Genomic DNA, 25,307 nt, shown 5'->3' on the forward strand with positions numbered 1-25,307 from the left:
CAAGAAGACTTTATAATCTAAAAATTCTAAAACTGTGTTATCTGGTTCTTTGAAGTTTTTACTTACTTATTAATTGATACTGTATTAATCTTACGTTCCTGTGTAGAAATACTATCAACTGGATAGCTTTCAGAAGGCATAATTAATTTCTCATCGTTGCAGAATCTTTATAAAGTTCAAGATGAAAGTACTGACAGACTTGGGAGATTTTCGGGCCTGTTTCTGGGTTATCAGTGGTACCTTGGTGCTGGGTTATCAGTGGTACCTTGGTGCTGGGTTATCAGTGGTACCTTGGTGCTGGGTTATCAGTGGTATTGGTGCTTTGTGCACACATGGTAGAAGGTCTCGTAGATGTAATGTCTGGTGAGGGCCTGCGTCTTTATGTATACACCCTCTTGCTTTAACTTTACATGGCAGGAGATGCCACGAGAATCTCTTTTTTTTTCCTCCTGTTTAATGAGGACATTAGTCATTTACGAGTGCCCCATGCCCTAAGGTCATCACATGTGAGCTGCGGTGGGGACAAAAACAGAGTCTTGCAGGTGCTTTTTGTAGGAAGCCTATAGACATCACACATAGGTAAGCATAGGATCTCATTGTTGTGCTTATTTTAGATTTGATGAGTTTGATGAAGCAATTGATGAAGCTATAGAAGATGATATCAAAGAGGCTGATGGAGGAGGTATGTGTTTATCAGTTATTCTTTTTCATATTCTCATATTCAAAGTAATCTGTTGACAATAGTGCTAGTGTATTAAATTAGAACTTAATAATTATTAATTTTAGCTGGGTGTGGTGGCGCATGCCTTTAATCCCAGCATTCGGGAGGCAGAGGCAGGTGGATCTCTGTGAGTTCAAAGCCAGCCTGGTCTACAAAGAGAGGCCAGGGCATCCAAGGCTGTTACACAAAGAAACTCTGTCTCGAAAAACCCCAGAAAACAAAATAATAATAATTACTCTTATTAATTTTTGTATGGTATAACACAAAATGTTAATTTCCTTTATTGATTAAACAATTTATATCTGATTCTAATTAGAATACTCAAAAAAAGTTTCTATTGTTTATACTAGAAACCTCAAAGTGTATGAATAATTTGAATTTGAATGACTGGTATAAATCTGTTAAAAATCAATTTACTCAGGTTGATGTGGTAGCTCACACCTTTAATTCCAGCATTCAGGGAGGCAGAGGCGGGTGGATAACTGTGTGTTCGAGGACAGCCTAGTCTACAAAGCAAGTCCAGGACAGCCAAGGATACACAGAGAAACCCTGTCTCAAAAAAGGAAGAAAAAAAAATCAACTTACTCATTTAATTGCCTGCCCTCCCTCCCTCCCTTCCTTGATTTGGTTTAGACAGGGGCTGTCTCTGTAGTTCTGGAACTTCTGTAGACCAGACCAGCCTTGAACTTAGAGAGATCCTCCTTCCTCTGCCTACCGAGTGCTGGGATTAAAGGCACGCACCACCACGCCTGGCTGATCCATTAAGTTTTCACCTTAACAAGTGGAAACCACAAAGAACACAGAGAACCCATCTTGAAACAAAACAAAACAAAAATGAATGAATCAATAAGCCGGAAATTTTTTGTAAAGAAACTGACATCATAGCCTTTTAAAATTGGGTCCCCCCCCCCTATATCTTTTTCAGTGTCTTTCTGTTCTTATTTAAGAAGAATCTTGAGCAGCTGCTAATAGATACAAGGCTTTTTTTAGAGGGAAGAACAAGTTCTGACATTGGCTAGTGGTGACAGTTGGACAACTCTGTGGCTAAATCAGAAACCTCTGAGTTACTTTCTTTAAAAGATGTGTCTGGAGAGATGGCTTGCCGGTTAAGAGCACTTGCTGCTGTTCCAGAGGACTAGAGTGTGGTTCCTAGCCCCCGTGTTAGATAGCTTGCAACGACAGATAACTCTACTTTGAAGAGATCTGATGCCCTTTTCTGGACTCTGATGGCACCCACACCCATGTGGCATTCACTTACAAAAACATACACGTGAATTTTTAAAAACGTTACCAGCCATGAGAATTGAGTGCTGGCAGGGTGTCTCAGTGGGTAGAGGCATTTGCACACAGTCCAGACAACCTGACTGAGATCTTGGACCTTACAAATGGCAGAAGAGAACTGACTCTTGAGAGTTGTCTTCTGACCTCCAGAAGTGTTCCTTGGAATGTATGAACACACGCTATGTATATTGTGTGTGTGTGTGTGTGTGTGTGTGTGTGTGTGTGTGTGTGTGTAAAAGTATAAGCATGAGGATCACAAATTGAAGACCAACCTCAGCTGGATAGAGAGGGTTTTTTTTTTTTTTTTTTTTGATTTTTGGAGGGAGGAGTTTCAATCCACCTGCCTCTGCCTCCTGAGTGCTGGGATTAAAGTTGTGTGCCACCACATCTAGGTTTTTTTGGTTTTGTTTTGTTCTGTTTTTAAACAGCCCTCCACCAAATCAAAGACAATGAAATAAAGTACGGAGGGGGAGGCATCAAATTGGTGGTATAGCAAATCAAAGTGTAGAACTAGGAGTCTCTGCCCTTTGACCTTATATTCAGTAAGATAGGCATGTTAATCCTTTGTTTAGAGCAGTGTCAGTTGACGGTGTAAGGAACCTGCATATCTCTAAGAAAAAGTAAAGAAGAGCTGCTGCTCTCAAAAGTTACGGGGAAGGTTCAGTAACCGTGCAGTTACCTCTTCCTCGCAGGAGTTGGCCGAGGAAAAGATATCTCCACCATCACGGGTCACCGAGGGAAAGACATCTCTACTATTTTGGATGAAGAACGAAAGGAAAATAAACGGCCCCAGAGGGCAGCTGCTGCTCGTAGGAAGAAACGCCGGCGACTCAATGACCTGGATAGTGACAGCAACCTGGATGAGGAGGAGAGCGAGGACGAGTTCAAGATCAGTGACGGGTATGTGGCTAGGGCAGCTGCACCACAGCTGCGGGAGCCTCCGAGCCTGGGACGCCCTGGCCGTGGCTTTTATTCTTCGTGTACATGGGCAGTCTCTGTATTTTCAGTATATTTAAAGCAGATTTGTGATTACTGACTTTGATTCCTTTTAGATTAAAATTACAGCTACATAGCTGGGCTCAGGGGCGCAGGCCTGTAATCCTAGCACTCAGGGAGGCAGAGGCAAGTAGATTACTGTGTGTTCGAGGCCATCCTGGCCTACGAAGTTTGTCCAGGACAGGCAAGGTTATACAGAGAAACCCTGTCTCAAAAAAAACCGAAAACAAAACAAAAAATTAAAGCAATGTTTACAGTTGTTTAATATTTAAAATTGTACTTAAAGTTGGTTAACTATGTAAGCTTTATTTATTGAAACCTTTCTCAATATTATTGTCTCATACCAAGCTCATCAACGGTTTTTAATCAAATGTGGGAAACTATAAAGAAGTAGCTAGTCACTGACCTCTCTCTAGAGGTGAGAAAGGGGGACCTAATCAAACAAATATTAGGGTTAGAATGGCTTCTGTACAGAACAAGTTTTAAACAGTACTGCCGACTTTCTCATTTTGTATACCTATTACTACATCTATTAACAGCCAAAAGTTGGCTCATTCTAAGGTGGTCAGGGCAACCTCAACAATAAAAAGTAACTTAGAATTGACATGTGTAGAATATTTTGGGCAGCCTTTCAGTTTAGAGTCAGAGAGAGAATGAGAAAAGGGAGCAACCAGAACAGAAAAGCCATGTGTTCAAATGTGAGGGCATAATTAGGAAAATCCCAGAAATGCAAGAATGTGGGGATGAAATAGAGGATGTCCTGGTAGAGTTGTAACCAGAACATACAAAAAAACAAGATAGAATTATTGCCTTCAAAATATCAGGCTGTGGTGCCTCACCTTTGACCATGTCCCCTGGAGGGGGAGACCTGGTGGCACTCAGAGGAAGGACAGCAGGTTACCAAGAAGAGACTTGATAGCCTATGAACATATACTGGGGGAGGTAATCCCCCTCAGGAACAGTCATAGGGGAGGGGAATAAGGGGAAAATGGGAGGGAGGGAAGAATGGGAGGATACAAGGGATGGGATAACCATTAAGATGTAACAAGAATAAATTAATAAAGGAGAAAAAAATGAAAACAAAAACAAAAACAAAATATCAGGCTGGAGCTGGGCGTGGTAGCGCATGCCTTTCATCTCAGGGAGGCAGAAGCAGGTGTTTCTTTGTGAGTTCGAAGCCAGCCTAGTCTACAGAGTGAGTTCCAGGACAGCCAGGACTACAAGAGAAACATCTGCCTTGAAAAACCAAAAAGAAAAGGGCTGGAGAGATGGCTCAGAGGTTAAGAGCACTGACTACTCTCCCAAAAGTCCTGAGTTCAATTCCCAGCAACCTCATGGTGGCTCACAACCATCTATAATGAGATCTGCTGCCCTCTTCTGCCCTGTTGGTGTTATATGCAAGCAGAACACTGTATACATAATAAATAAATAAATCTTTTTTAAAAAAGAGAGAGAGAAGCCAAAAAGGAAAAAAAAAAATTAGGCTGGTGCTCACTTCGGCAGCATATATACTAAAATTAGAACAATACAGAGGAGATTAGCAAGGATGACACGCAGATTCATTAAGTATTCCATATTTTTAGCTGAAGGGGGAGGGACAGTGGGAACAGGAAGATAAGAGTGAGGGGATAACAATCAGGATGTAATGTGAATAAATTATAATAAAAAATAAAGTGAAAAATATCAGGCTGGTAGATAGAAGAAGAGTAGGGTGAGAAGTAATGGTCATTTTTGGCTATGTTGGATTTAAAATGTAACCCAAAGAGGTCAGTGAAATTCATGTGTGAACTTCAGCGTCAGCTTATCTTCACAGCGGCTGCAAAGAGGCGGAGAGGTGGTACATAGTCATTTATTAGCAGAGGTTGACATAATTTTCCAAATGTGTCTTTAAATATTATTTAACATTTTGTTGGAGTCATTATAATTTGTGCTTAGAAGTATGAAAATCTGGTTGTCACTTCCAAATGTCCCTCAACAAGACAAGCAAGCACTAAGTGCACCATCATGACCTATCTGGCTCTCCCTGGGCAGATCTCAGGATGAGTTTGTCGTATCTGATGAGAACCCGGATGAGAGTGAAGAAGACCCACCATCCAATGAGGACAGTGACACTGACTTCTGCAGCCGGAGACTGAGGCGGCATCCTTCTCGGCCAATGAGGCAAAGCAGGCGTTTGCGGAGAAAGACCCCAAAGAAAAAGTACTCTGATGATGATGAAGAGGAGGAAGAGTCTGAGGAGAACAGTAGAGACTCTGGTAAGAATGCCTTCCTGTACCCCAGCATTAACTCCTGTGACCTCTGGAGTTACTACTGTTGAAACTATTCAGCTGTGACATAAGCTTCCTGCGGAGACTTAGAAGTCCTTTTCTTATGACTTGTTAGTTCCTTTTTTTCATATGAGCACACCTGATAAAATTCACCCAAATTAATATGTTACCTTCATGTCAAACTCTTTTAGAATGATAAGTGTGATAGATCCTTCTGCTGCCAAGTATTCCTGAGATATTTTGGGTTATTGGAAAATGAGTACCAGAACCAATTAATCCAACACACACCGAGGCTTCAAGCCTTTCCACTCACAACTTCTATTCCTGAGAAGTTTTTACGCGCCTTACAGTACATAGGCATATAAAATAGATAATGCAAGTCAAATATTGACTTTTTCTTTTAACATTTATTTTTCTCTTCATTGTTGCGTCTGTCAGGGTGTCGGATCCTCTGGAACTGAAGTTACAGACAGTTGTGCTCTGACATGTGGGTGCTGGGGATTGAACCTGGGTCCTCTGGAAGTGCAGCCAGTGCTCTTAACCACTGAGCCATCTCTCCAGCCCCAAATAAATTTTATTTTTAAAGCCATTTTAGGTCTGGACACAGTGGCTCATGCCTATAATCCAGCAATCGGGAGTGAGACCGTGGTGCATTCAAGGCCAGCCTGGTCTGTGTAGTGAGTTGCAGGCCAGCCAGGGCTATAAAGTGAGATCCTGTTGTTTTGCAATTTAAAAATAAAAATCTTTTGGCCATAAAAATGGTTCAGTGAGTGCTTGTTCCCAAGCCTTACAGCCTTGTTTTTCATCTCCAAGACCCTCATGGTGGAAAAGGAGAGAGCCGTTTCCTTAAGCTGTCCCCTAACACTTCACCTTGACACTCAAAGGACTGCTGGTGCTGCCACCGAGCCCAGCCCCCTTTGTAAATATGTAGTTTTGCATACTGATGAGACAGGTGTTTGTTTCCACATAAAGAAATCCATTTGATGCTGCCAGTCATAGAATACCTTCACTGTTTAACACAGTTACTGTTGGTTTTTTAATTGTCAATGCCTAGGGCACTGCTTCACAGTACAGCTTAGTAGAGGTGTCCTTAGGCTGGCTTTAGAGATTGAAAGTTCTGTTCTAACTCTATGCCAAATTCACTTAAATATTTTTCTTTATAAAACTCAACTCAGGAGCTAGTTGTGGTGACGCATGCCTTTAATCCCAGCACTCAGGACGGCTGGTTAAGGGAAAGCGACCATTGATTGATTGCACACCTAGCTAGAGAAACTAGTTGTTAAGGAGAAGTTGACGGCTGGTTAAGGGAAAGCGACCATTGATTGATCGCACACCTAGCTAGAGAAACTAGTTGTTAAGGAGAAGTTGAGGGCGGAGGAAAAAAAAATACTCGTAGACTCAGGCGTGTGCGGCACAAGCTGAAGGTCTCAAAGCCCAGGACACCTTTTCCATCTGTCTCTGTCTCGCTTGCTGTCTGTCTGTCCAGCTGTCGTCTTGCTTGCTGTTACCCTGCTGTCTTGCTCCTTACTCCTTGCTTGCTTACTAGCTTCCTGTCTTTCTTTCTATCTATCTATCCATCTATCCATCTATCTAATATCTATCTATCTATCCATCTATCCATCTATCTAATATCTATCTATCTACCTATCTATCTATTGCTTGTTGTTACCCATCTTTCTCCTTGCTTGCTTGCTCCCCCACCCCCACCCCACCCCTCTCTCAACATCTGTTACTTGCTTGCCCTTGCCGTCTGTCTGTCTTTTTGTCTAACTAACTCCAGGGGCCGGCCCCAGTATTTTATTGAAACAAAGTTTAATTATTTTCATTACAAATGACACCTTTTTTTTTTCTTTTTTACTGTTAAAATCACTAGGACAATCAAAAATCAACAGAGTAACAAGGAAATACCACAATACATACAACAAAATCAACTATTTTCCAAACAACAGTCAGCATACCTTGCTTATTACTTCTTAAACAGTACTCAGGAAAGTTTAATCATAAATATCCCTGGGCTAAAGCCAACGTGTTTATAAGATGGTCATGTCTTAAGAAAACACTTGACCTACCTCCAGCCCCAGACCAGCAGGTGTGCCGTCCAAGCCTAGCCTTGTTGCCAAGGGGTCCTCTATTGTAAAATACCTGTAAAGCATGACATGCCATGCCCACCTTCTGTTGTTCTCAAAGCAGATTCTAGGGAAACTTTCTACAGGTAACAGTATCTAGCCAGGCACTGTTATGTCTCAGTCTTAACTTCCTTTCATGCAGTTTCTGCTTGGATACTCACAGTCAAAGCAAAAAACTATATCATTGTCTCAAGCCTCTGGCCAGATGCCCTCTTTCAATATTCTCTTCAGAAAAAGTTTGCCCTGTATGAGTTTCCTAACGGCTGGGAAATAAGGAGAAAAAACAGTTTAGGAGAAATAGCAGATTTCTAAACAACATTACACTTGGACCATGCAGAATATTTAGGGGCAGTGGTGATCAGCCAGAGAACTTTGGGATTTTGTCAAGCAAAGTCTCCACAATTTCTCCTCATGTCTGTAACAATATTGTATGTACTTTTGTTTTATTTTTTTAAGTCCACCAAATGTAGTCTGTGCTGCCCGTGTGTTCATGGGCATCGGGCCATCCTTTGGAACCTGTCTGCCTGGGACCATACCCTTACCAAACCCCTGACCTCCACAAAGCTACCAGTCACTCCTCAGCTCCTCAGTTCACGACCCCTTCTTCCTGCACGCTGCAGCGGTGTGCTGCCTTGATCTTGTGCAGAGATCTATAGCTCTGTGAGGTCACGTGCACAGCTACTGTTCCATGTTCAGAAAGTTTTGGTCTGGTCCTCCCCAACCTCTGCCTCCTTTTCTGTGGTGGTCCCTGAGCCTTGAGGGAAGCGTGTGTGATGTGTAGCTGTCCTGTTTGTGACCAGGCACTCCACACGTAGTCTGTATTCTGACCAACTAGTTGTTCTCAATTGAAGGGACTATTACAAAATAGACATTGTAGGTTTCTAGGACCCTCTGGATCCTTCAAACCTACAAGTAGAACATTATGATAGGCAGATCTGGGCCCAGGGGTCCCGCTCAAACTATGGCCCCAGCCAAGGACAATATAGGCCGTAAACTTGGAACCCCTACCCAGATCTAGCCAATGGACAGTACATTCTCCACAGTTGAGTGGAGAGTTGGGTATGACTTTCACACATACTCTGGTGCCTCATATTTGACCATGTCCCCTGGAGGGGGAGACCTGGTAGCACACAGAGAAAGGACAGCAGGCTACCAAGAAGAGACTTGATACCCTATGAGCATACACAGGGGGAGGTAATCCCCCTCAGGAACAGTCATAGGGGAGGGGAATAAGGGGAAAATGGGAGGGAGGGAAGAATGGGAGGATACAAGGGATGGGATAACCATTGAGATGTAACAAAAATAAATTAATAAATAAATAAATAAACAACAACAACAAAAAATAGACATTGACAGCTTTCCCCTTCTTTGGCGTTGCTGGGCATCAGGTGCTAGGCAACCAGCCATCTCCTTTCCCCTCATCTCCTCTCTCCTCCTCCTGCTTATTTTCTTCCACTTTTTTCCTTTATGCTGGGAATTAGCTGATGTTATATACATGGCTGGGGCTGGGTCTATTCAGTTGATGCTTGCCTAGCATGTGTGCTCCCCACCACTGCATGGCTGTGGACACACGTAATCCAGTGCTCAGGAAGTAGTGGTAAGAGGAGCAGAAGTTCAAGGCCAGCCTGGGCTAGGAACCCTGTCTCAGGAAACCACAGTATACAGTTGTGATCTTTGAAAAAAAATTTTTTTTCTCTCTCTCTCTTTTTTTTTTTCTCTCTCACTTTTCTTTTTGGCAGGGTTTCTCTGTGTAACAGCCCTGGTTGTCCTGGAGCTCACTCTGTAGACCAGGCTAGCCTTGAAATCACAAAGATCCACCTGCCTCTGCCTCCACCTGCCTCTGCCTCCTGAGTGCTGGGATTAAAGGTGGCTCTTTGTTTCATTTTGTTTTGTTTGGGGGCGGGGAGTTGGGTTTTTCGAGACCAGGTTTCTCTGTGTAACAGGCCTGGGTGTCCTAGATTCACTTTGTAGACCAGGCTGGCCTCGAATTCATAGTGATCCACCTGTCTCTGCCTCCTGAGTGCTGGGATTAAAGGAATGCACCACTATGCCCGGTTCTGATTTTTATTTTTAAAAACATGAGATTTATGAAATGTATTCAATTAAAAATTTTATAACTAAACTAAACTTATTTTTATAGCCTAAGCTAGGTAAACTTTTACCAATGGATTTAAATTTTGTTTTGTTTTGTTTTGCTTTTAAACAGAAAGTGACTTTAGCGATGATTTTAGTGATGATTTTGTAGAAACTCGGCGAAGGCGATCAAGAAGGAACCAGAAAAGACAAATTAACTACAAAGAAGATTCAGAAAGTGATGGTTCCCAGAAAAGTTTACGTCGGGGTAAAGAAATGAGGCGAGTTCACAAACGCAGGCTTTCCAGCTCAGAGAGTGAAGGTGAGTGGTGCCCTGTATATGGAAGCAGGGCAGGGCAGAAAGAGACAATGCATGGAGAGAAAATTAATGCAGGCTTGTGATTATGTTGTTGATGGTTGGTTGGTTGGTTTTTCGAGACAAGGTTCCTCTATGTAGCCTTGACTGTCCTGGACTCATTTTGTAGACCAGGCTGGCCTCGAACTCACAGGGATGCTCCTGCCTCTGCCTCCCTGAGTGCTGGGATTACAAGCTTGTGCCACCACCACCCAACTAATGTTATGAATCTTTTTTGTTTGTTTTTTGTTTTTCAAGACAGGGTTTCTCTGTATAATAAGAACCCTGGATTTTCTTGGACTTGCTTTGTAGACTAGGCTAGCCTCCTCAAACTCACAGAGATCCCCTTGCCCCTACCTTTCAATTTCTAGAATTACAGGCAAACATTACCACACCCAGCCAGGCTTTAAAAATTTTTAACAGGTGAGGCTGAAGAGATGGCTCAGTGGTTAAGAGCATTGGCTGCTGTTTCAGAGGCCTATGGTTGAATTTCCAGCACCCACATGGCAGCTCACAATTGTCTGTAAATCCAGTAGGGGGGGGGGGGGGTCCAGCACCCTCATTTACACACATGCAGGCAAAACACCAATGAATAACAAAAAAATGTTAACATGAATTTATGATAGTCATTTCATCTGTGTTAGACACTGACTCTTATCTCCCACCTTTTAAAGCATTGAGTCTATCCTTGTTTATGGTCTGCTTTGGCTGTTGCTTTTACAAATTAAACATTTGAGAGTATAAGAGCAGGAAAAATTATGTTAATATAGGTAGGAGTCTAAAGGTGAACTTTGTCATGAGTATCTTCATATGTTGTAAAGATAAAACTAAATTCTTTTGTCCAGCCATTGAATGTGTATACTTCTTGAACTAGACCCTAGTGTAAGCACTAGGAATTTGTTTGTTGTTGTTTCAAGACAGGGTTTCTCTTTGTAGCCTTAGCTCTCCTGGACTCTGTAGACCAGGCTATCCTTGAACTTAGAGATCAACTAGCCTCTGCCTCCATGATTGCTGGGACTATAGGCGTGTGTCAACGCACCCAGCTACTCATATAACTCTTGAAGTAGGTGGAAAGGCTAGAAAATAAATACTAGAATATAAAATATCCATGTCAGGTGTGGTGGTGCACACCTTTAATCCCAGCACTCAGGAGGCAGAGGCAGACCATCTTTGTGAGTTCTAGGCCAACCTGGTCTACAAAAAGAGTTCCAGAACAGTCAGTGCTGTTATACAGAAAAACCCTGTCTCAAAAAATTAAATAAATTTAAAATATATATATATGTGTGTATATATATACTATTAGATGGAGAAAGGGGGATTAGAAGAATGGAATTTCCAGTTTCCTCATTGAGAAAGACATTTAGATGGTAAAGTTGGGAATTAGTGATGGAATATTTGCTGTGTACGCCTGAGGCTCTAGGTTTCATTTCCAAGTATACATATAGATATGTGTGTGCACACCTGTGTGTATGTCTGTGTGCACGCACGTGAGACATGTAAGATCTGAAAGAAATTTTGGGTAGGGCTATATAGTTATCCACAGGAAGAGTGACACTGACAAATGGAAGGACAAACTCGAAGCCTGAGCTAGTGTGGCCAGCACATTCAGGGAACAGCAGGAAGTTCAGAGTTGTTAGAACTGAAGGTGTCAGAGAATGGCAAGTCAGCAAGCTACAGTGTGCAGGTTGGGATAAACTTGTTGTTGTTGTTTGGTTTTTCAAGACAGGGTTTCTCTGTAGCCTTGGCTGTTCTGGACTCTTTTTGTAGACCAGGCTGGCCCTGAACTCACAATCAACCTGGCTCTGGGACAGATCAGGTTTTAGTAGAAGATGGTCATGCCTGCTTGTTTACATATTGTCTATGGCTGCCTTCTTAAAAAAATGAGTAATTCTGATAGAACATGGGATCTCACCTGACCAAAAAAGACTGATAGTCTCAGATAAAGACCAGCTGGATTTCCGCAATGATGGGAGTATTCTGTATTCATGTTGATTAACCCATTGAGTACTAACCTCATGTGGCTATGCAACACTTGAAATCAGCTAGCTTTAACCTGGAACTAAATTTTGTTTAATTTTAATTTAAAATAACTACATAACTAATATGTACTAAGTGAATAGGCCATTGATGGATTATGGATTTACTTTGTGTGGTGCTGGAAGTGCAGTGTAGTACTGTAATCTCATGGGTTATCGTTTGCTGGAGTACCTATATTATCAATACATTGAAGACCAGTAGCTTGGGGACCAGTAGCCCAGGGAGGAGATGATGCTGGGTAGAACTAGGTCCATAGTTGTAAGAGTAAAAGTTATCAAGTTGTTAAGGGATGTGTGTGTGTGTGTGTGTGTGTGTGTGTGCGCGCGCGCGCGCACTTGTGTATGTATGTATACATAGATGCCTAGTTATCTGTGAACACCAAAAGAGCGCATCCTGGAATTACATGTGACCACCATTCATCTGCAATGGGCGCTGGGAATTGACCCCAGGTCTTCATCAAGAGCATCGAGTGCTCTTAGCTGCTGAGCTACTTCTCCAGCTTTCCAAGTGTAGGTTTATTGGCAGATCAAAAGCGTTTACTGATTTGCTGAATGGGAAATCAGGGAGAACTAAGCAGCTTGAAGAACAAAAGCGCCACTGGTAATCAATCCCAGGACACAGGAGGCTGAGGCAGGTAGATCTCTTGAGTTTGAGGACACCCCTGAAAAACCAAAACCAACCAACCATTAAGCCTTTAGGAGCTATTTTGTTTACATTAGATTTACGATGTCTCTTTCAAACACACATGTCAACTAACTGGAATTTAGCTTTCCTACAACAGGAGCCTCGTCAGTTTGTAAATTTATTTTTAAATCATTAATGCTTTTACTAAATTCATAATAGACTTTTTATTCATCAGTTTGTAAATTTAAGTGTAGCCGTGGAGATAAAGCACAGATCACAATAAGGCATTCACAATCTACCAGAGGAGTTTAATATTCTCAAAGGTGGTCTTGTGTGATGCCCAGTAGTTTGCTTTTGGTTTTTGGTGTTTTGAGAGAGATTTCCTATAACCCAGGCTGGCCTTGAACTTATACTTCCCAAGAATAGAATTACAGATGTGTACCATGCCTTCCTGTAGTTTTAAGCTTTCCTTATTAATATGTTTTTATGAGTCCCCAATTTTAGGACTGAGGGAAGGAGTTTCTCAGTTTGTGGCCAACTTTACTTAATTCAAGAACCATCAGACATCCCACTTCTTTCACTCCCCAAGGAACCTGCACTTTCCTAAAATCAGAAGGAAAACACACGGTAGATCTTCCTTAGCATTGCTACACATGGTGGTGGGAGTTAGATCCATTTATGTCAGAACAGTAATTTCCTAATAGCACAGCATGGGGTGGATATGGAAGGAAAGGACTACTTGAATGTGTTTGTGGTTAACTGTGCCAACAGCTTAAATGTTTGTTTATTCTAGAGAGCTATATGTCCAAGAACTCTGAAGATGACGAGCTAAAAAAAGAATCAAAGCGATCTGTTCGGAAACGGGGCCGAAGCACAGATGAATATTCAGACGCAGATGAGGGTGATGAAGAGGAAGGCAAACCATCCCGCAAGCGGCTGCACCGGATTGAGACGGACGAGGAGAGCTGTGACAATGCTCATGGAGATGCAGAGAAGCCTGCCCATGACAGTCAGCCCAGGGGCCTGCCCTCAGAACAGGAGAGCAGCAAGAAGCCCTACCGGATAGAGAGCGATGAGGAAGAGGACTTTGAAAACGTGGGCAAAGTGGGGAGCCCATTGGACTACAGCCTAGTAGACTTGCCTTCCACCAATGGACAGAGCCCTGGCAAAGCCATTGAGAACTTAATGGGCAAGGCAACTGAAAAGTCACAGACCCCCAAGGACAATGGCACAGCCAGTGCAAGTCTTGCCCCCAATGGGACAAGTGGTGGACAGGAGGTGGGGGCACCAGAAGAGGATGAAGATGAGCTCTTACGAGTGACTGACCTTGTTGATTATGTCTGTAACAGTGAACAGTTATAAGACTTCTTTCCTTTTTTGTGCTAATTTATTCCACGGTAGCTCTCACACCAGCGGGCCAGTTAGTAAAAGCTGTTTAATTTTTCCTAGAAAACTCCACTACAGAAAGACTTTTTAGAAGAAACATTTCAACAAATCTTGAAGTCTTTCTGTGAAGTGACCAGTTTTGAACTTTGAAGATTAATAATTGCTGTAAATTCCTTTTGATTTTCTTTTTTCAAGTTCATGGTCCTTGGTAATTTCATTCATGGGGGAAAAATCTTATTATAATAACAACAAAGATTTGTATATTTTTGACTTTATATTTCCTGAGCTCTCCTGACTTTGTGAAAAGGGTGGATACGAATGCATTCCAAATCTGTGAGGGCCCAAAACAGAATTTAGGGTGGGAGAAAGCACTTGTGCTTTAGCTTTTCATATTAAATATATATTATATTTAAACATTCATGGCATAGATGATGATTAACAAACTGTTTAAAAGTTCAAGTCTGTACTGTTGCAGTTTGAGTATTGTAGATAACATCGTACATACGTCACTTAGTAATAGCCTTCGTGAAATCAATTTGTTTACTATTGGAGTTACACACTTTAAATAAAGAAGAGACCATGGAAGCACCATCATAAAAACACTTTAACCTAATTTTCTGTTACAGCAGAGTTTCTTGTTTAAAATCATCTGAAAAACGTTTGTATAATGAAGCTTTGACAACCAGATTGTGCTAACAGAAAGTCTTGAAATAGCTGTTATGCTGTTTAGTAGGCGGCCTCTCTGTTACACTGGGCCAGTTGGGGAGTTAGTGAAGTAAGTGGTCTTCGTTTCCTAAAATCCAGGTACACTATAAATTTGCCAGTAGTGTTAACTCTTCAGGCCACATGGTATTAACCATCCGAGATGACATTTTGAATATAATACATCTAAATATAACTTATATGGAGATGCTAAGCTAATGGTGGTATTTTAGCACATTTGAAGACTGAGCAGGGATTTTCAGGTGAATTTTAACTGATCTATTCTTGCCCTTAGTATCTACTTCAAATTGAAGTCTACAAACAAAGCAGTTCCTTTGGGAGATATTTTTAGTTTAGAGTTTAAGCGTGTGTGGGGTGTGTGATTGTAGTGTGTGTGTGAGAGATTGTGGGGGGCGGGTGTGAGTGTGTGTTGGAATTTTCTATCTGCCTGGATACATTAGCAGGGTTTGAATGTAGTTCTGGCCTTTGGCCATTATATACTTCTATTAAAATCCATTAATAGTCACACAACCAACAGAATTGAATGAAAACCGCTGATACCCTTAATAAGCATAACTTCCATTTTAAACATCTCAACACTTTAAGGATAAGCCCTTTGCTTCAAAAATACGCGGTTTTTAAATTAAATAATGTAACATAGCTGACACTAAAATAAGAACAAATCTTAGTTTCTGTTACAGTTGTGAGGCTCCAGGCACAGCCCTAACCTTGTGCAACTGCAGCGTTTGTGATTCGCCTTGCCTGGCGCATCCTGAAGCCTCCAGCGTGGCTTCAACGCGCGCTTTTGCCCTGGGATTGGGGTTTTCTGTTCAGTGTTGTCTGTTGCCGGCAATAGACATACTGTATCTGCTGCTGGCTCAAGAAATTTCATTTCTTTTCAGATTAAGCATTATATGTGGTAGTCAGTGTACAATAAACCACTTCTTTTCATTATTAAAAGCTAGCATTAGGCTTGCGTCATAAAGACCTCTCTGGAAACTTTATGCTCCTACTTTCTGTTCCGTGATAGACACTGCCCTTAAATCTTATCTCCTGGCCTTTAAATTTTAGTGCTGATTTGTTTGTTTGTTTGTTTGTTTGTTTGTTTTGTTCAGTTACTGGATTTTGGTTTCACTTTGGTCCATAGAACTTGAGCGCTAATATGTTTGCTTTGATTCTGCCTGTCATATTGTACTTGTGTAACAATAAAACAATGGAAGCAGTCTACAAATGAGGGTGCAGCAGCCACTTACAGAGGCAGCTGCGGTTTTATCTTGAAGCAGTGTTGTGCTGGAAGGACAGGGCAGGCTTAAATTCACAGGCACTGAAGGACTAAAAAGGAGCCACGTTCACTTGTAAGACTTCCTTCCTAACTGTTGTTCCATTAGAAAATCAGCTAAGAATCCATTTTTTAACAGACAGGCAGAAGGAACATACTAGTGTGCGGCGGTAAGTGGTTCCTGCTACCCAGCCTCGGCTTTCAGTCTTGCAGCCAGGGCAAGCTGCTGTGGTATAGAGAATCCCCCACGTGCCTGTCTCTACCTCTGCACACACCAGCTCTTGCATCCACCTATCAACTCTTCTTCGTTTACACGGATGATTACAAGTAGTAAATGGGTAGCTAAGTCAACAGCATGCAGAACGTGAAGCAGCTTCCTACCCCGCTATGGACATCCCACAGTAAGCTTTACAGTAAAGACTGAGTAGTCATTTAGCAAATGTCCCACTGATAGGGGCTTTAAAGCCACTTGCGCTGTCTGATCCTTACTACCTTGAGTGCCAGCTTGATACTGAGTGTCCCTTCTAACCTTCCATTCCCATTAAACCAGCTGCCTGTCAGCAGTAATGCAGGCAGCTCGTATATACCAGCTTAGTGTCCAGCCAGTTCTGCTGCTTGGTGTGTGTTTGTTTGTGTTCATGCTGGAGATGGAATCCAGGGCCTCGTGCATGCTGAGTAAGCGTTGTAACACTGGCCTAGAACTACTGCCCTGCTTAGTGTTTAGATTCAGTCCTTCAGAGTCTGTTATCTCAGAAATCCTCACTTGGAAGACGTTCCCAATCGGGTTTCTGTTGCTGCTGTCAAAATAAATGTTCTGTATCAAAAATTCCAATAAAACCATTAAGAACTGGAGGATGGAAAGGAAAACAGTCATATAGAGAGGGTAGGCGATCTTCAATCCTTGATAGATTCAATTTACAATAAATACATCTACAGAATCTCTCCCTTTCATAACTTTAGTGACCCCCTCCTACCTTTTGAAATACAAGTGTTGAGCTTGTATCAAAGGGCTCCCAGTAGCAGCCTCTTAGTCTACAGCATATGCATTAAGGGAAAATACAGTGTAGTAGTCCATTTCAGTAAAGTTGACAACTAGCCAGGTTTTTACAGTTCAAGAGCTTAGAATTGAAATAGCGTGTGTAAGGGACTCAGACTGGTTTGTACATGCGTGAAGAGATAGTGCTTGTTGTAGAGTGTTACCGCAAAGTGATGTGTGTTCAGCAATACACATAACACATTAAGGTTGTTTCTTTGACATCTATTTCCAGTTGGTCAAGGTTGTAGATTCAGAGGACAAAAAGTTTCTTTAAAAATGAATTCATGTTTACTGGTAACTTATTTAAAAAAAAAAAGTGATCTGCCAAAGAACCAAGAACTTCAGATACTAATGAAATTGTGAGGGAAGATTTGTAAAAGAATATTATTACCCACTTTTCACTTTGTAGTTGGTAGAACCTATCCTGTATAGTAGACATTTAAGCAAAGTACATATATTAGGAAAAACATGGACACTTAACTTGTTTAAACGGAGAGTTAAAATGGTGGAGGATGTGTTGGTAGTTTGTAAGTGGGACGAGTGAAGTTCCTTCTGTGACAGGAACACCTGGTTAGCCTCCTTGGTAGGCATGAGGTGTTAGCCGCTCACTAACTGTTCTACCAGAAAACATAAGCACCTAACGGATCTTTAACACTCAGAAAATGCTCTTACTCCACTGCCAGCTGCCACGGCAGAGCAGGTCTCTAGTTCAGGGTGGTGTCTTCGCTTTAGAACAAGTGTTCAAAGCTTTCTCTTAAGAAGAAATGTGTATATACATACATCCTGGGAAACTGCTAGAATACTAAATTCATCATAAACCGACTTACTGAAAATACAAGGCAAGTAGTTGTGACAAAATTATAAATATGGTTCCAACTGTAGAATGTTTAAAGAAAAAAAGTAGTTTTTCTTGATGATTTCTCATTCTCAAAATATATTTCTGGTTCTCTTAAGAAGCAGAGTATGCCAAGACTACATGTATGCTGTAATCTACATAGTCTTTTGTCTGTTTTAATATGATCCACTATTGAACTCTCAAAATTCATTCCAATTTTATCTGCCATTCCCAGTATAAAGCTTAGAAGTGGCCAGCAAGCTAGCTGCTGGCTTATTTCCTCACTGTTTTTTATCCTGATCCTGAAAGGAAAAGCCTTTGCTAGCATCCGGCTTTTTGGTTTTTCGAGACAGGGTTTCTCTGTGTAGCCTTGGCTGTCCTAGACTCCCTTTGTAGATCAGGCGGTCCTGGAGCTCACTCTGCCTGCCTCTACCTCCTGAGTGCTGGGATTAAAGGTGTGTGCCACCAAGCCCGGCTTAGCATCCAGCCTTTAAAGTGGATTCTTGTGCTATGCTTCCACTTAATTTTCAAAATATTTCACTCCAACTTAATGGTTTAACATTTGTATAGTGCCAAGGTTTACTAGATAACCGGCTGCAGTGCAGAACCCTGAGGGTGTCACTCCCATGTAAACAGTCATGAGCCAAACTCATGTGTTGATAGTGATCCGCGTTAGATTGTACACGAAACACTTCCTACTCACGCAGACCCTCTCAGGAGTTGCCTAGAACAGAGTTCCCTTGATGTTTTACACTCCTTTTGGTTATAGACAAAGCTCCCTGCCCCATTTCACAGTTAACCACTTTGCCCAAGGGCATGCTGTTCTGGCATACGCACTCTAGTGGTGGTGTTCCTCTCTTAATAATGTTTTAGATATGTGTATCCTATACACGCGGGCTGTGATAGAACATACATTACCAGAGGTGTAGGGATTCGTTAAGCTCTAGATATTTTGAATGAGAAAAAAAATTAAGCAGCTGTATTTGTGGGGTTTGGGTGTTTTGGGTTTTTTTTGTTTTGGTTTTGGGTTTTTTTGGTTTTGTTTTGTTGCTAACCTGGTTCAAGCTAGAAAATGTGCAAAGGACTGAAAAACCTGCCTCGTTCTTTTTCCCACTGGATGATGTAGGTTAAGAATGAACTTGTGTAACTGTATAATTTTTTGGCTTTCATCAGTTTCAGAAGCAGTCTAACTTAAGTGTTTGGGGTTTGTTTGGTCTGCATTTAGTGCATCTTGGGCATAGGCCAGGAGCTTGCATGGTATGTTTACGGACAGCCAGAACACACTCACGTGGAACTCATGGCTCAAGATCTTCTAAATCATTTAACTTATTTTGTATGTTGCAAACAAAGAAAAAAGTTTATTTTGCTCGAGAGTCACATTTTTTTAATAACTGTACAGCTTTTAAGGGATGGGAGGTGGGGAAATACCCTAAAATAGGATGTAGATTTTTACAGTTGTGTTTATGCTAGAACATCTTCAGGAGCATTACGTAATTAAACCTCAAATTGTTTAAACCTTGTGCCATGGTCTTTTTCGTTCCATTGCCCTTTAGTAGAGTTGGTGCATGTCAGTACTGCACTACTATTTGGAAAGCCTTGAGATTAGATTAAAACCTGTTTCCAAAGCTTTCATATCATTGCATGAGTGTATCTCCCTCCGTTCACACACATACACACAGAGAGAGATACAGTTACTATCAGTGTAACTGTCACATCCCAAACCTGGCAGTCTGCAGCATATTCTTTCAGTGCATGACTTTGTGGTGCCTGTCTAAGGTATTGTTGATGTTGGTGTGTTTTGTTCTCTTATCAAAGTAGCTTCTTGATCATAGTGTCTCGATAGTACCTTGGCCAAAACTCCCGTGGGAGTTCATGTGCACTTTAAGAAAGGATGTCCTATATTGAGATGGAGGCAGGAATGGGGCAGGGCTGGTTTCTCGTGTGTAAGAGAGAGGGAAACTACAATTGTTTCACTATTCCATATACTTACCTAACATTATTCAAATAACTTGCTGAAACTTGGCAGGAAGGGAAATCAAATTCAGTTTTTGATTTTTATTTTTTGAGGCAGGGTTTTTCTCTTTAGCCTTGGCTGTCCTAGAACTCACTCTGTAGACTAGGCTAGCCTCAAACTCAAGAGGTATGCCTGCCTCTGCCTCCCAAGTGCTGGGATTAAAGGTATGCACTATCATGCCCAGCCTCAGTCAGTTTTCTTTTTTTCTTTTCTTCTCGAGACAGGTTTTCTCTGTGTAGCCTTGGCTGCGTTGGACTCACACTGTAGACCAGGCCGGCCTCGAACTCACAGCGATCCACCAGCCTCTGCCTCTCGAGTGTTTGGATTAAAGACATGCACCACCACACTCGGCTCATGGTCAGTTTTCCATCCCTCTTTATTTAGTAAGTTTTTGTAATCTTTTAGAACTACTGCTGCTGGCAGTCTTCCATGGCACATTCTTCCATGCTGTAACCACACCTTTTTAAATGCCCCTACATTTTTTTTTGCTATCTAATAATTTTACCATTCTGATTTACTACCTGGATAGCATAACTGTATTCTTATAAGGAACTGAGTTCATCTAAATGTGTCATAATTTATAAATAACCTTTATCTGCTGGCAACTAGTTTGAGAAATAATTTTCTTTGCTGTCTTCACCCGCTTAGATGCGTAGGCACATGAGTTTCAGTGTGAAAAGTATACATTTCAGATACGCGTTTATGAACTGTCTTATTTCAGACCATGTCTTGGATGTGCTTATTTGGAGTACTTTATTTTTCCCGAGGCATAAAGGAAAGAATTGCTGGAATAGTTCTCAAAATACTGTTTTTAGATGAGAGCCGAAGACTCTTGAGGAAGTCAGGACCTGATGTTAGTCAACAGGTTGGCGTGCACTGTCATGTAATAACGTAGTACTGCATGTGTGACTGGCGTGCAAGGGGACCTGAAAACGTGACTCTGACAACACAAGTAAAGTTTGTATATGATTAGTGTGGCAGACCCTGAGAGCTTAACGCTTCAGGACTGTTAGAACTGCAGTGCATAATTGTTCAAGTACAATACTCTTGTGACAACCAAAATATTTCGTGGCTGGTGCCAATATTTTTGTTAACGAAGTGTTGAATGTCTCATCGCAGTCTGATCAGAATTCTCAGTGTGATAAAGCCAGGCCTAAGCCATTTTATAGCTATTGGCCTAACTATGTTAACTTTTTTCCCAAATGTTTTATTATAATAATTGTCATTTCTTTCACTTAATATATGTCAATTGTCATAATAAATGTTTAAATAAGTTGATGTACTCAGTATTGTGTTTGAAAACTTAGTTGATGTTAAAATTTTGTGGCATTATTGGAAGCTCAGAATTTTCAATAACTGGCTCGTAAAAGGCTAAAATAAGCTGCGGGTGGTGGTGCACGTCTTTAATCCCAGCACTCAGGAGGCAGAGGCAGGTTGATCACTTGAGTTCAAGGCCAGCCTGGTCTAAAAAGAGAGTCTAGGACAGCCAAGACTACACAGAGAGGCCCTGTCTTGAAGAAAAAAGAAAAAAATGGCTAAGATATTCTAAATGACCCAGAAAGACTATTATATCATAACTAGAAAGCAAATTTACAAGTAGATGAACTCCCTCAAAATAGCTTGGCTTTTTGTTTTTGGTTTTTTGAGACAGGGTTTCTCTGTGTAGCCTTGGCTATCCTGGACTCACTTGTAGACCAGGCTGGCCTCCAACTCAGAGATCTGCCTGCCTCTGCCTTCCGAGTGCTGGGATTAAAGGTGTGCACCCCACCACTGCCCAGCTCAAAATCATTTTTAAGGCTATTTGTCAGCTAGGCATATACACAAGAGAACACTATTCTTGGTTTCTGTTACTTGGCCTCCACTGAGCTGACAGGTTACAGAGCCCAGGGCTCTGTTCAGCACAATCCTCTGGGAACAAAACTACACTAGCAGTCAGCAGGATAATGCAAAGGTTTTTAGTTCCCTTCCTAGCTGGAGCACAGGGGTGTGTGTGTGTGTGTGTGTGTGTGTGTGTGTGTGTGTGTTTCTTCTCTTAGAACACCTAAAGTTTTGTTCGGTTTTAGACAGCAAGCTGGCAGAGTTCATCAGTACTTGAAATTCTCACCAGAAACTACCAATTAACCTATATACAAAGAAGGTGAATTGGGATTTTGTTTAATGGAATGAATGCTGTTTTATACTGGTAAGAAATGGTCAGTTATAATGTTTACAAACAATTTGAGATTTTTAAAAAAAAAACAAATCAGCTAAGAAGTGACAGTACCATGACAGCTTTGAGTTTTTTATTTTATGTATATAGGTTCTTTGCCTGTATGCACACCTATCTACCACGTGTATGCACGGTGTCCCTGGAGGTCATAAGAGGGCATGGATCCCCCAAATTGGACAGTTGTGAGCCACCACGTGGGTGCTGAGAACTGAGCCCTGGTCTTCTGGAAGAGCAGTCTGTGGTCTTTCGTTTTGTTTTGTTTTGTTTTTGTTTTTCGAGACAGGGTTTGTCTATGTAACAGCCCTGGCTGTCTGTATTGGACTCGCTTTGTAGACCAGGCTGGCCTCGAACTCAGAGATCTGCCTGCCTCTGCCTCCTGAGTGCTGGGACTAAAGGCGTGCACCACCACACCCTGCCAGCCTGTGCTCTTAGCTGCTGAGCCATTTCTCTAAACCACAGACTAAATATTTAAGAGTCTTAGCTGACAGTGGGGCTGGAATATAGCTGTTAACTTTTATGTGAGATTAAAAGGATGATTTCATTTAAAAACTAAAATGTGATGCACTAAATGGTGGTCATTTACTTGAAGTGGAATTACAACAAAACTATTTTAATGAAATTAAATGTTAGATGAGGTAAATGCTTAAATGCTTAATGTAATTCTGACTGAATGATTTCTTTTTCTTTCTTTCTTTCTTTCTTTTTTTTTTTTTTTTTTTTTTTTTTTTTGTTTGTTTGTTTTTTGAGACAGGGTCTCTCTGTGTAGCCTTGGCTGTCCTGGACTCGCTTTGTAGACCAGGCTGGCCTCGAACTCACAGCGATCTACCTGCCTCTGCCTCCCGAGTGCTGGGATTAAAGGCATGCACCACCACGCTCGGCCTGAATGATTTCTTTAAGGTTACTAAAAGTCTAAATGACAATCCAAGAGAAAGAACACTTGAAAGGATACAAGCTGAAGTGTACAACATTAGTGCATACAGCCCTTCCTGTAGGACAGGTAGCTGGAACTTACAATACAGGTTCATGGTAAAGACCACTTTCCATATTCAGTAACTCTTGCCCACTCAGAGCCACTTGACCCGAGTTTCCATCTTTCTCTCTAGCCTGTCTCAAGAAGACTCCTTTTGCAGCAACCCCTCTCTGCATCCTTGACCTGGTAGCTTTTCTATTACCTTTGGGTCTTTCTCATCTTCATTATCTTTGTCTCTGCTCTGCATTCCTCTGAGGGTTCCTCTCTATGTGATGTTCTTCCTTCAAGGATGAAAAAGATGAGCGTGTTCCTGTTTAATCTGTCCTTTAATTGTTTCTTGCTTGATTTTCAGTGTCTAAAATGAACATATCATGGAATTATTAAAAATAACAAATATTGGGGACCGGAGAGATGGCTCAGAGGTTAAGGGCACTGACGGCTCCTCCAGAGGTCCTGAGTTCAATTCCCAGCAACCACATGGTGGCTCACAACCATCTATAATGTGATTTGGTGCCCTCTTCTGGCATGCAGGTATACATGCAAGCAGAGCACTGTATACATAATAATTAATTAATTAAAAAACAAAAACAAATGTCTCCTTACAGTCTGATCAGAATTCTCAGTGTAACAAGACAAACCTAAGCCATTTTATAGCAGCTATTGGCCTGTGTAACTTTCTTTTCAAAATGTTTTATTATAATACTTGTCAATTTTTTTCACTTAGTATGTCAATTGTCATAATAAAAATATAGTAAAAATAATTTTTAAAAATTAATATAATAACAACAACAACCAAGCCAGGCAGTAGTGACACATGCCTTTGATTCCAGCACTCAGGAGACAGAGGTAAGAGGATTTCTGTGAGTTTTGAGGCCAGCATGGTCTACAGAGTGAGTTCTAGGACAGCCAAGGCTACACAGAGAAACCCTGTCTTGGGAAAAAAACAAACAAAAAGTATAAAAACTTAATTTTGGGAGCTGGAGAGATGGCTCAGTGTTTAAGAGCACTGGCTGTTTTTCCTGAGGTCCTGAGTTCAATTCCCAGCACCCGCATGGCAGCTAACAACTGTCTGTAACTCCACTAGCTTCTAAGTTCCAAGAATCAAACAGGCTCAGTGGCAACAGCTCAACTCCATCATCAGAAAATATTTCAGAAAGCTGACGAAACAGGAGAACCCCACCCACACTGCTGTCGTTCCCTGGTTTTCTATCGAATGTCTATTTTTTCTGCTCTTTAACATTCTTATTAAAAACAAAACAGATTTTATTCTACTACAGGGGCTAAAACAAAAGACTGTTGTAATAATAGTAATTCTGATCTATTAAGAATGGGTTTGTAAGCTTAGCTCTTACTATTACCAAAAGGCAGTAACCTTTATAACCCGCTTATCTGTATAGGCCTCTGTCAGTTGTTTCCAGGTGATGGTTCACATTAAATGCTGGTGTTGCAATAGCAATAATTAGCCAGGCGTGCTGCCCAGGCCTTTAATCCCAGCACTTGGGTGGCAGAGGCAGGTGGACCTCTGTGAGTTTGGGGCCAGTCCAGTCTACAGAGTCCAGGACTCTGTCTCAAAAAATAAAATAAGATAAAATAAAACAAACAACAAAGGCAGTAATTACCTGGGTATGGTGGTGCACTGCAATACAGCACTCAGGACACAGAGGTAGGAGAATCACAAGTTGGAGGCCAGCCTGGGCTACACAATAAGTTCTAGAAATCTTAAGCAAATCAGTTTTTCTGATCTTTAAGTTTAGCTGTAGATGGCGGTGACGGCTACCCTGCCTGCCCTCACAAGATGACTAAAAAGAGTAAAGGAGATAACGGGTGAGGAAATCACTCTTTTAAAAAGTAAAACACTGTACAAATGTAAAATGGACTAAATGCCTATTACGTCATTCACAAGGACTGAGATAAGAAGCAAAAAATACAGACCTTCTTATTTCAGTACTCGGTGCTGGCCTGGTGTTTGGCACACTGGCCTCCTCTGAGCCTGGCACAATGAGTGCCTGCAGGGATCCTTCTCAGAGCTAAGATCCCTTTTTTCACTTTATCATCTTGAATAAAAGGCTTTGCCCAGCACTCGAGAGGCAGAGGCAGGTGGATCACTGTGAGTTCGGGGCCAGCCTGGTCTACAAAGAGAGTCCGGGACAGCCAAGGCCACACAGAGAAACCCTGTCTCGAAAACAACAACAACAACAAAAACAAAAAACAAAAAAAAAGGTTTTGCTATTGGGCTGATTCTACGGAAGAATGACTCTGAAGACTAAGACAAGTTAAGAGAAATTATTATACTGGTTTCAGCCAGTCCTTTCTTGTCATACATGGGGGACTCCATTTCTGGGCAAAGCACTGGTTGTTTCACCGAATAAATGTCTTAGGGGCAGTCTCAGATTAAT

The 25,307-nt window shown here is 41.5% G+C and overlaps 1 protein-coding gene across 1 annotated transcript in view; it reads left to right on the plus strand.

The window, feature by feature from the left end:
* Positions 1-15,799, plus strand: part of RSF1 (remodeling and spacing factor 1) — a 115,404-nt gene extending 99,605 nt beyond the window's left edge. The window contains exons 12-16 of the mRNA XM_084774174.1: positions 615-682; positions 2,695-2,902; positions 5,030-5,253; positions 9,598-9,786; positions 13,274-15,799. Coding sequence (XP_084630300.1) covers positions 615-682; positions 2,695-2,902; positions 5,030-5,253; positions 9,598-9,786; positions 13,274-13,842 — 1,258 coding nt within the window. The 3' untranslated portion in view covers positions 13,843-15,799. The remainder of the gene's footprint in view (positions 1-614; positions 683-2,694; positions 2,903-5,029; positions 5,254-9,597; positions 9,787-13,273) is intronic.
* The last annotated feature ends 9,508 nt before the right edge of the window (positions 15,800-25,307 follow it).

The sequence above is a fragment of the Acomys minous genome (genome assembly GCF_964271855.1).
Source record: "Acomys minous genome assembly, chromosome: 2".
Taxonomy (NCBI): domain Eukaryota; kingdom Metazoa; phylum Chordata; class Mammalia; order Rodentia; family Muridae; genus Acomys; species Acomys minous.